Source organism: Lynx rufus, unplaced genomic scaffold (assembly GCF_022079265.1).
Source record: "Lynx rufus isolate CCGP_SWC_20201006 ecotype Redwood Valley unplaced genomic scaffold, mLynRuf1.p SCAF_12, whole genome shotgun sequence".
NCBI lineage: Eukaryota > Metazoa > Chordata > Mammalia > Carnivora > Felidae > Lynx > Lynx rufus.
The window spans coordinates 65,713,717-65,725,987 of record NW_025814826.1 but is presented as its reverse complement, the minus strand read 5'-3'; the positions used below and the strand labels follow the sequence as shown (position 1 = coordinate 65,725,987).

The 12,271-nt window shown below is 45.9% G+C and overlaps 1 protein-coding gene across 7 annotated transcripts in view; it reads left to right on the top strand.

The window, feature by feature from the left end:
• The window catches only part of AGO2 (argonaute RISC catalytic component 2), a 113,435-nt gene that overhangs the window by 52,748 nt on the left and 48,416 nt on the right, over positions 1 to 12,271 (top strand). Inside the window, exon 1 of one of the 7 annotated variants that reach the window (XM_047074235.1) lies at positions 4,501 to 4,944. The exons of the other annotated variants lie outside the window; for them this stretch is intronic. Within the exon in view, the coding sequence (XP_046930191.1) occupies positions 4,829 to 4,944 (116 nt within the window). The 5' untranslated portion in view covers positions 4,501 to 4,828. Of the gene's footprint in view, positions 1 to 4,500; positions 4,945 to 12,271 lie in introns of those variants that run through there. 7 annotated transcript variants of the gene reach the window in all.

The following is a 12,271-nucleotide window of genomic DNA, read 5'->3' as shown; positions in this document are numbered from 1 at the left end:
TTTTCTCTGTTGTGTCTGTTTGGGCAGTTTGCGTCTTTCAAGGCATCTGTCCATTTTCTGTAAGTTGTTGAATTTACTGGTGCAACATGGTGCCTGTGTTCCTTTAATGTCTGTAGGACGTGTGGTGAGAGTCTTGTTCATTCCTGATATTTTATTTTTTTAACGTTTATTTTTGAGAGAGAGCATGCACGCGTGCGCACACACACACACACACATGCACACACACAAGTAGGGGAGGGGCAGATAGAGAGGACGCAGGCTCCAGGCTCTGAGCTGTCAGCACACAGCCCGACGCAGGGCTCAAACCCATGAAGTGCGAGATCATGACCTGAGCTGGTCAGACGCTTAAGCGACTGAGCCACCCAGGCGCGCCTCATTCCTGATACTTTAAATTTGTCTTTTTTCTCTTTTACCTTGATCAACTTTGCTAGGGTTTGTCAATGATATTCATGTTTTCACAGAAACAGCTTTTTTACTTTGTTGATTTTTCTCTTTTGTTGAATCCACCCGTCTGTCCGTTTTCTTTTCTCTGATATTTATTATCCTTCTATTCATTTTGAGGTTAGATCATCAAATTTAAACCTTCCTTCTTTTCCAATCCATTTGTTTAAAGCTATAAATGTCCCTCTGAGCCTGATTTTAGCTATAGCCCACGGATTTTGATACATTCTAATTTTAATTCAAAATATTTTCCATTTTCTTGTGAATTCTCTATAATCTATGGGGTTTTGTTGTTTTTAGAGATGTGTTCAAATTTTAACTCTTTGGTGTTTTGTTTTGTTTTGTTTTGTTTTTGGTACCTGTTGATATTGATTGCTAATTTAATTCCACAAACCATAACCATAAAGTTTAGAGAACATACTCTGTAGGATTTCAGCCTTTTGAAATCTGTTGGGACTTATTTTATGGCTAAGTATGCGATTTATCTTGGTAAGTGTTATTCATCCGGTTGAAGAGAATGTGTGTCCTGTGCTTGGCGGGTGTGGGGATTTGAGTAGTAGTTGGCGCTGGTCTGTAGCGTCACGACAGTTCTTTATCTCCGTCCTCGTCGTATTGTCCGAGTATGGTGTGGGTTTTGTCTGTTTCTCCCTTTAGTACTGTTTTTGTTTGCTGTGTTTCAAAGCTCTGTTATTAGGGGTACACATTTTTATGTTTTTTGTCTTCTGTGATAAACTGAACCCTTTATCACTAGGAAGTGTTCTCTGTATTTTGTAATTCTGATTATTAATACAATCTCATGGCCATTCTTAAGCTTGCTGTTTAGCTGATGTACAACTTTGTACAAGCTTTTACACCCTCAGCCTGTGTGTGTACATACTCCAAGTGTGTCCCTTGTAGATATCATGTAATGGGGACTTCCTTTATTTCTTGATTTTATCGGGTATGTTATGTTTGCTTAAATGTAACATAAATTTAAATTTAATTTTTTGTGGTTGCTATTTTTTTAAATTTCTATATCTGTGTTTTTTATTCTTTTATTTTAAATGCCTATTTATTTTGAGTGAGACTGGGGCAGGAGGGCAGAGAGAGAGAGAGAGAGAGAGCGAGTGCGAATGCCAGTCAGGCTCCACATTGTCAGCATAAAGCGCCACGTGGAGCTCAATCTCCCAAATCGTGAGATCTTGACCTGAGCTGAAATCAAGAGTCGGACGCTTAACTGCCTGAGCCACCCAGATGACTCCCCTGTGAGAATTTTATAGTAATATAATTCTACTTACTCCTCTGTCCTTTTGCTATTGTTGTCATGCATTTTACTTCTTTATTCATTATGAATTCCATGGTGCAATGCTGCTCTTTTAAAGAAATTGGGAAAATGGTCTGTTCAGCCACAAATGAGCCTTACTTGGCTCTCTGCGGATCCGGGTTCTCACCTGGCGTCATTCCCTTCCAGCCTGAAGAATGCCTTTTAGCCCTTCCTGTTATGCAGGTGGGCCCGTGATGAATTCTTCCAGCACCTTTTTGAGATCTACAAATGTGTTTATTTCCTCTTTATCTTTGAAGGATATTTTGCTGGAGGATATTGAATTCCAAATTGACATTTTTTCCCCCAACACCTTAAAGTTGTCATCTTCATTAAAGTTTTAATCTTCATTATTTCAAATGAAGTTTCAGTTTACTTTTCTTCTTGTACTTCTCCTGTACGTAATTTGTCCTTTTTCCTCTGAATGTTTTGTTTTAATTTTGCTTTTCAGCAGTTTGGGGTGCCTAATTGTGATTTTATTTTTCTTTTTCCTTCTTGGTGTTTTCTGGATTTGAATGCTGATATCTTTCATGAAATTTGGGTGGAATGCTATCATTTCTTCAAATACTTTTTCTGCCCCATTTTCTTCTCTATAGGATTGCAGTTATGTGTATTCTAGGCCATTTTTATGTTGTCTCCCGATCGTTGAGCCTGTGATTTAAAAAAAAAAAAAAAAAAAAAAATCTTTTCTTCCTCTTTCTTCAATTCAGGTAACTTTATTGATGTCTTTAAGATCACTTTACCTCCCCCGCCCCTTTTGTAGCATCCAGTCTTCTGTACAATCGTCTAATGATAGTTTTTCAATTAGATAGTGTGCTTTTCAGTTTTAGCTTTTGCATTTGGTTCTTTTTCATAGTTTATATCCTTTGCTAAGTTTCCCCATCTGTTCACTCATTGTTCCCACCTTTTTCTTCATGACTTCTTGAATGTCCTTACAGTAATAGCATATGTATGAACAGTCCTTGTCTGCTAATTACAACGTATGGGTCATTTCGGGATCTGTTTCTATTGACGGGTTTTACCTTAGATTACATATCACCTTTTTTGCTTATTTACACACATAGTACGTTTTTGTTGCTGTTGAACGTTACGTGTGTTACATTGAGGGAATCTGGCTTTTGCTCTCTTCTCTGGTACCCTGCCCACAAATCCCGACTTCTTCTGTAGTCCTAGACTGTCCTCCCTGTCTCCTCAGTGCAACAAGACTGTCCTCTCTGCTGCACCTTCCTCCCGTGTTGTGGTTTGTAAACCGCTCGCAGGCGGAGTGGATGTGTGGCTTACCTCACGCGTTTCCCTTCCCTCAATAATCACAGTCTCAAACTGCCTCTTTTTCAATGCCGGAAATAGCTGTCTTGTTTTTCTCTAGTTCTGTAGTTGTTGAGGGTAGAGGGATAAGTTCAATACCAATTACTTTGTCATGATCAGAGATCAGATTCTCAGTTGCAGTTTAAGAACTTAAATTGGTTTCCCAGTTTGTGATAGTGCCCTCTAAAGTGCTCTTTGCTGTAATTTTTTTTTTTCCCTGATTACAAACTTTGTAAGAGAAAGAATATTTGGGGATTCAGTTCCCTTATCTATAAAACCAAACAGTCGGATTTGCTCACTGTGACCGGTACACATTGGTCCAGGCTCTTTAGAGGGTTATTGGGTGTGAATATTAGAATAAAAATAGTATATACCTTCTGACCCACCAATTCTACTTCTAAGTATTTATCCCAAGAAGGTATGGCTCCAAAGAGACCGTACTCGATGGTCATATAAGATCCTTTAAAACATGTGCTTACTAAAAAACGTGTTTCTGAACAAAAACATTGGGCACGGCTGGTTTAAACACCTTTTTTTTTTTTTTACTGGAAGTGTCTTCTGTGCTCTGAGACTCTCCCTGAGTGGGTTTGTGCGTCGTTAACTTTCCTGGAGACAAACACATGTGTGGATCAGTGATGTGAACGCACTCTGGGAGGTGGAACACGGAGGCGTGAGTAACCACGCACATTTCTGGGCTTTTTATTCATGTGGTGGCGTTTGGGCTCTTAGGTGATGAACCGCACTGTACAGGACGTTTCCTTTCATGAGGGAGGCATGACTAAGACGTTGTCATCTGGCAGCAGGAAAAGGCTGCTGGTGATTGAAACGCGATGTCTTTGACTGCACTGCTACGTTCTTGGAGTTACGTCCACAAGGTTCTAAAGTCACCCAGTATTTGGAAATTCCCTCAAGTCACACAAGTAGGTAATAAAGGTGGGGCGCGGACTGCATTTTCGTGGCCAAGGCCAGCCCACTTACCGGCATGCCTTGCTTCCCCCTGGGTTGGGGGCCAGCCTGAGCCTCGCTGCCTACTTAAATGTGTGAGCCTTCAGGATTCTCTACTTCACTCTTCCTTCTGGTGGACTTTGGCTAAGGTCCAATCCCAAGATTGTTATCAACCAGAATAGCATAGGGAGAAGTTGGGTGTAAGTTCTGGTGCTGCCAAAGCCCACCTTCACTTAACCCTAACACCTTCTAACTTATTCCGTCCTTCTTCCAACCTTGCTTCCAGCATGACCAGCCAGCATTTATGAAGCCTCCAGTCGTGAGGCAGGTACTGTGGCACCGGGGGTGCGGTGTGGGCCGGCTAGACCCCGTCCGTGTCCCTCGTGGGGAAGAGTCCAGCCAGCGGCCTCTAGGACCCCAGGCGTGCGCTGCCGGAGGGAAGCTCGGGGCGGAGCAGGAAGGTGGCAGACGAGCACGGAGCTCAGCCTGTGGTCTGACTGTGAAGACAGTCTTCACAGCCTGTCCTTCCTTCCGCACGGCTGTCTCTGGGCAGCAGGGACCAGGTCTTAACTCTGAGTTCTTAAAACTCCGTGTAGTGCGTGTGGTAGATGTTTAGGAGGTTCAGCCTGAAGCTCTGTGCGAGGCTGAGTGAAACATGCCGTCCGTCTGTGTTGCGATGAGTCACAGTGAGTCCTGGCCTCGTGTGCCCTCCGTGTCTGGCCATCCCATCCCCCACTGTTCGCTGAGTGGCTGCTGTAGGAGGGATTGAGTAGAAGGCAAGGTACCTCTTCCCCAGAGGCTTCCAGTATCATTGTGGGTAAGAGATGGTCACCCAGGATGGTCAGAGCGCGGCGCTGGTCTGGGTCGTGTGGGCCCTGCCACCTGGAAGCCTTCCCGGGGGTCAAAATCAGCAGCATTCTGCTCAGTAGCCCAGGACGGACTACAGAAAGAAGGTGTGTTCCTTGTCTTCTGACTGTCCTTTCCTTCTGTTTCCCTTGGGCTCTGTTATGTGGCCCTGGGAGGACACTGCAGAAGCGATCACTCTGTGGGGTGTGTGTGTGTGTGTGTGTGCGCGCGCGCGTGCGTGCGCGCGAGTGGTGGGAGGGTGGGGCGGTGCAGCATGACTGTGTCATTTGCAGCCTGCTGTTTGCTTCGGGCACTGTCCACTAGAGGGGCTGAATGTTGGTCCAGACTTTTTAGAATGTGGTTTGGTGTATATGTTAAAATAGTATGTATATTCTCTACTACTTTTTCTTTCTTTTTTTTTTAAGTTTATTTATTTTGAGAGAGAACACAAGTGGGAGAGGGGTAGAGAGAAAGGGAGAGAGAGGGAATCCCAAGCAGGCTCCACGCTGTTAGTGCAGAGCCTGATGTGGGGCTCAAACTCATGAACTGAAACCAAGAGTCAGATGCTTAACCAACTGAGCCACCCAGGCCCCCCCGTATACCCTTCACTTCTAAGTATTTATCCCAAAGAGAGGTGTACAAGGATGTCTAATATTGTGATGGAAAAAAAAACAAACCATCTACATGTCCGTAGGGATGGAACCATGGACACGTCGGTCGGTAGGGGCGGAACCATGGACACGTCGGTCGGTAGGGATGGTTAAGTAAACATCCTGTGCGGTGCAGTGCAACTGTGGACAACAGTGCAATGGAGTTTCACGTGTGAACGTGCAGTCTGGAAACAGACAACTAGGTCATAAGTGGCTTGTTAATATGACTTTATGTTATGAGACACGGTAACATCTCTATTTCTAGACTTGATGGCCACTTTGTATGTAGTGACAAGGCAAGGTCTCAAAGGCACCTAGTGGGAAGACAGCAAACTCCAGAAGGGTCTGTTTGATGCCATATGTTTGAAAAATAATGATACACTGTATTTCTTTTTATGTACCTACATATTTATGTAAATGCATGGGTTTGAAAAAGGATAAAGTCGCTTTGGAGAGGAGGATTGGGATGCGGAGGTAGTCTGGGCAGACTTCCAGCATGATCCATATTCGAAATTGGCAGTGCTGACGTGGTCATGCAAAACTTGTGTCGCTCGAGATGAACAAAGGAATGCATTGTTTTTTTAAAGAGAAAACTTGCCCATGGGGCACCTGGGTGGCTCAGTTGGTTAAGCATCCAACTTCTGCTCGGGCCACGATCTCACAGTTCATGAGGTCGAGCCCCGCACGTCGGGCTCTCTGCTGTCAGTCAGCCCAGAGCCTGCCTCAGATCCTCTGCCCCCTCCCCTGCTCGTTCTCTCTCTCTCTCTCTCTCTCTCTCTCTCTTTCTCTCTTTCTCTCTTTCTCTCTCTCTCTCTCTCACACACACACACACACACACACACACACAATAAATAAATTTAAAAAGAGAGAGAGAGAAAAAACTTGCCCAGGATTATGGCAAAAGGGCACTCCAAGAAAACGGGAGTGTGCCAGCCTGTCTGGATCAGAAACAGCTTCGAACCTCGCTGTTGCCAGCCGGCAGCATGTGGCTTTGTGCCTCTGTGTCCCGTGCGTGAGAGGAGAGGACGCTGCTGACCTCCGAGGCTGCTGTGGGGGCTGAGCGAGTTGTACGTGTGAAGGGCCTGCTGGAGGCTAAGCGCTGGCATCTTTACGCCCATCTTTACCCTCGAGCCTGTGGAACGAGCACAGGGAGCCTTCGGGGGCTGCGGCCTTTTGAGCGTACGTTCAGCGAAGGCGTTGGTCCAGGGAGCCAAAGGCCCGTAGTCCGGGAACTTTGCTTTCAATGAGACTTGGCGGAAAGGAGGAGCTAAACACGGGGACCCGACAGGTCACACGCCCCCGGCCAGCTCCTGAGCAGTTCAGCAGTTGCTAAGGAGCCTCGAGTCAGGTCTAGTCCCCAGGGCTCGGTGGAGGGGTGCGGCGGGGAGAGCGGGGAAGGGGTGCGGGCCTTCCCCCGAGGAATAAGAAGTTCTGGAGACGCACGGTGGTGACGGTCGGACAGCGGTGTGAATGTACCTGGCGCCACTGAAACGTACGTGTAAAAATGATGGAAAGGGCGAATTTTATGTCGCTGTGTTTTGCCACCATTAAAACAGAGAGAGACCAAGAAACAGGAAGGAAGGAAGGGCAGTCAGTCACCGGCCAGTCCCCGGGAGTCGGTCAGTGTTCATGAAGGGAAGGGACCTCGTGTTTTACGGTCAGTGGCCGGGCTGTCATAAAAATCACGGGGCGGGGGGGGGGGGGGATTCCTTGGGTTTGGCACAAGATGATGCGAGGTGACGGCACCTCCTTTCCCAAGAGAGTCAGCCTCTGAGGCCTGGGAGCAGAACGTGGGTGGTATCGGGTGCCTTCTCTCGGCCCCTGCGGTGGCCAGGGTTCCATAGGACCCGTCACCCGAGCAGGGTCGCTTTGTAGCACGTTGGGGTGATCCCGACTTGTGATGACCGAGCCCCAGCGGTGTGCCGAGTTCTGCCAGGGGCTGGATGCTGCTGGGAGCGTGGGATGTGACTCCTGCCACCGAAGAGCCCACTGTGTGGTACCCGAGTGGAATCGTCGTGGCGACAGTTGGTTTGGGTTCAGCCTCGGGCAGCAAGTGTTGGTAGAGATCAGCGTTTCAAGGGCCAAGGGCACGGCTTCCCTGCTCTGGACAGTACACACCTGGTCGCCTCAGCACAGGTGTCTGAGGAGTGTGCCCTGTTCTCTTTTCTGCCGCTTCTGCCGTAGGAGAAACGTCTGCGTGCCCATGCGTCTTTTTTCTAGGCTCCTCACGCTGTTCCGGGGTCTGCTTGCCCATCCTTCACCATAGCACCGTCCCTGTCACTGTAACCCTCACGCGTCCACCTCGTTCCTGCTCAGAGTGTGCTAGCTGGCCTCTGTGCCCATACTCCCAAGTCCATGTGAGACATTAGTCAGGGGCACCTGGGTGGCTCAGTCGATCGAGTGTGGGACTTTGGCTCGGGTCACGATCTCGCGGTTCGTGCGTTTGAGCCCCACATCCCGCCTGCTGCTGTCACCCTGTCGGCACAGAGCCCGCTTTGAATCTTCTGTTCCCCTCTCTCTCTGCACGCCCCCCCCTTATGCATGCTCTCTCTCAAAGAAATAAATAAAACATTAAAAAAAAAAAAAGAAATTAGCCATTAAATTCCATCAAATAAATCCCTCTGGATTTTTCTTGGGATTGAAGGAGTGGTTTTGTTTGGAGAGAATCGAATATTCCAGTCCATGATGATGGTATGTTAGTTGATTTATTTTGTTTTGTTTTGTTTTGTTTTAAACACTTCTGGTATTTCCAGTTCCCAAACAGAAGATTTGTGTGTGCCACTCGGAACTAGTTGTCCCCTGTACCTCATTCCGCTCACCCTGTGGGTAAATCCATCCCTCGTTGGGACATAAGTGACCACACCACAGCCCCACATGCTCTTGTCCCATCTCAGTGCAGAGAGGGACAGCAGGGGTGGTACTTCCCTTGTGGAAGGGGGGAAAAGGGGAAGGGGGAGGCTGATAGGCAGGGTGGCCACTGATTCTGGAAACATGTATGAGTACATAGCAAACGATGTCTTGATATCATGTGGCATTATACAGTACGATCATTTAAATCTGTGTTTCCAAACATGACCATCCTATGTAGCCGAGTAACTCAGGAGGTCCTCTGCTGTCACAGAAACTCATAGGAGAAGAAAAAGTGTAACTCCATAAATGCAGTTGCCAGACACCAAAGCTTTGTGGTACATCTGTGTTTTATAGAGAGGCCGAGAGGGTGGGGCAGCAGATACACCTGTGTATGGGGGTTCGTACCCCTTCCCCTCATGACACTCATGCGTGAGACTGGGCTTCCTGGTCTCTTTGACCATTGATTTTGCCCACAAGCTCCTCCCCTCCCTCCCCACTCCCCCCTGAGAGGATGGACAAATGAACGAGTGAGTGAGTGAACAAATAAAGACTTAGTAATAAGTCAATCAGAAAAGGACAGCATGTTTTTGTTCATATGTGGAATTTGAGAAACTTAACAGCAGGCCATGGAGGAAGGGAAGGAAAAATAAGTTACAGAGAGGGAGGCAAACCGTAAGAGACTCTTGGATGCTGAGAACAAACTGAGGGTTGATGGGGGGGCAGGGGAGAGTGGGTGATGGGCATTGAGGAGGTTGGGATGAGCACTGGGTGTTGTGTGTAAGCGATGAACCATGGGAATCTACCCCAAAACCAAGAGCATACTGTATACACTGTATGTTAGCCAACTTGACAATAAATTATTAAAAAAAAACAAAAGAAGCCTTCGTACTAGGGGAATGTGTGCATTTGTGTGCATTTCTGGAGAATCTGCTATGTGCTGGGCCCTGGACACAGATAAAAGGGCAAGGACTCTTTGTGAAGCATACAGTGTTTTTCTGCAGGTTCGTCTGGATTTTCAACAAATACAGCCCTAATGTCCACCAATAATGGTGGTTTTTTCATCTTTACAATCCTCCTCCCTTTCTTACCCTACATGGTGACCATGGCCTACAGCCCAGCACTGAGCAGAAGCGGCCAAAGCAACATCTTTGTTTTATTGTGAATCCCAGAGGGACATCTCTCCCCAATGAAGGACATTTCCATCTGTTCCCTGGTTTGCTAATTAAAAAAAAAAAAAATTGTGAATGGGTGTTGAATTTTAGTAAATGCTTTCTCCTACATCTTTGAGATAATCCTAATTTAAATTTTTTTTACATTTGATTTTTAAAATATAAGTTTATTGAGATATAATTATGTACAACAAAATGCATCCATTTTTAGTTAATGAGCTTTAAAAAAACATACGTCCACATAGCAAGGACCTCAGTAGAGGTGTGGGACATCCTGACGGCCCCAGAGCTCTTTCCTGCTCCTTCACAGCTAGTCCCCTGTCCCCTGCCCCCGGACAGCCTCTGAAGTGCCTTCTGCTAATGTGGATTCCTTTTTGCCTGTTAGAGAGTCTCATGCGAATGGAATCATACAGCATACACTGTTTTGTGCCTGGCCTCTGTCCTGGGCATGTTTCTAAGACTCGGCTGTCATGTCGCGGGTACCAGTAATCCGCACAGTGGGATAAGTGCCCCGTTAGAAATTTGTGCCCTCATCTGTCTGGTCACCCAGTTGACAGACATAGGGGTTGTTTCCAGTTCAGGACTGTTCTAAACCTTTGCGTGCAAGCATTGATGTGTCATTACTGGGTATTATTAGATGGCGTGGTAAATACACACTGACATTTATAAGAACCTCCCCACCTCCTCCCCCCACGCCCCCCCCCCACCCCCACCCCCCGGAACTGTACTTTCCCAGCAGCTGTGTGCGAGACTGTCACCCTTCCTCTGCCTGGTCCTGCTCAGTCATTTTAGCCCTAGCTGTTGGGTATGTGGTGGTGTCTCTTTGTGGGTTTGTTAGCATTTTCCTCCTGACTAATGAGGAGCACCCTTTCCTGTGCTTATTGGCCGTTTGAGTAGCTCCTTTGCCAGTGTGTCTGTTCTTGTCTTTTACCCATTGTTTAAAGTTGGCCTCTTTGTCTTACGGAGTTAAGAGAATTTTTAAAATATATCATGCATGCATGTCCTTTGTCAGATACGTGTTTGTATTTCTCAAATATTTACTCCCATCCCCGTGTCTTGCCTTTTCCTTTTCATAATGGTATCTTTTAAAGAGTAAAAGTTTTAATTTTTTTTAAATATTTATTTTTGAGAGAGAGAGAGAGAGAGAGAGAGAGAGAGAGAGTAGGGGAGGGGCAGAGAGAGAGGGAGACACAGAATCTGAAGGAGGCTCCAGGCTCTGAGCTGTCATCACAGAGCTGGACATGGGGTTTGTGACCTGAGCCAAAATCCAACGCTCAACCGACTGATCCACCCAGGCGTCCCAAAGGTTTTTGATTTTGATGATGTTTTTCAATTTATTAATTTTTTTTTTTGGTGTTCATACTGTTCATGTTCTAAGAAATCCTTTTCTTTTTAAGGTTCATTAAAGATTTTTCTCTTATGTTTTCTTCCAGAAGTTTTACAGCTGTAAATTCTACTTGATGTCTATAATATGTTTTGTGTTGGTTACTTTTGTCGGATTAAATCCAACCTTTCATTCCTGGTATCTGGCCAAGGTTGACACAGTGTCTTATACACACACACACACACACACACACACACACACTTTTTTAATTTATTTTTTTAATTTAAATCCAAGTTAGAAAACAATGATTTCAGGAATAGAGTTTAGTGATTCATCACTTACATATGACACCCAGTGCTCATCCCAACAAGTGCCCTCCTTAATGCCCATCACTCATTTAGCCCATTCCCCCACCCAACACCCTGCCAGCAACCCTCAGTTTGTTCTCTGTATTTAAGAGTCTTTTATGGTTTGTCTTCCTCTGTTTTTATCTTCGTTTTGCTTCCTTTCCCCTATGTTCATCTGTTTTGTTTTGTAAATTCCACATATGAATGAAATCATATTGTATTTGTCTTTCTCTGACTTATTTCGCTTAGCATAATGCACTCTGGTTCCACCCATGTTGTAGATGGAAAGATTTCATCCTTTTTTAATCGAGGAGTAGCATTCCATTGTGTGTATGTACCATATCTTCTTTATCAGCTCATCAGCTGGTGGACATTGGGGCTCTTCCCATAATTTGGCTGTTGTCCATAGTGCAGCTACGAACGTGGGGGTGCATGTGCCCCTCCGAAACAGCACCCCTGTATCCCCTGGATAAATACCTAGTAGTGCCATTGCTGGGTCGTAGGGTGGTTCTATTTTTAATTTTGTGAGGAACCTCCATACTGTTTTCCAGAGTGGCTGCACCAGTTTGCATTCCCACCAGCAGTGCAAAAGGGTTCCACTGTCTCCACATCCTCGCCACCACCTGTTGTTTCCTGAGTTGTTAACGTTACCATTCTGACAGGTGTGCGGTGGTATCTCATTGTGGGTTTGGTTTGTATTTCCCTGATGATGAGTGATGGTTGAGCATTTTTTTCACATGTCTGTTAGCCATCTGGAGGTCTTCTTCGGAGATGTGTCTGTTCGTGTCTTTTGCCCATTTCTTCACTGGATTATTTGTTTTTTGGGTGTTGAGTTTGATAAGTTCTTTAAATAGATTTTAAATACTAATCCTTTATCTGATATGCCATTTGCAAATATCTTCTCCCATTCCGTGGGTTGCCTTTTAGTTTTGCTGATTGCTTCCTTGGCTGTGCAGAAGCTTTTTATCTTGATGAGGTCCCAATAGTTCATTTTTGCTTTTGTTTCCCTTGCCTCTGGAGACCTGACGAGTAAGAAGTTGCTGCAGCTGAGGGGCGCCTGGGCGGCTCAGTCGGTTAAGCGTCCCACATCGGCT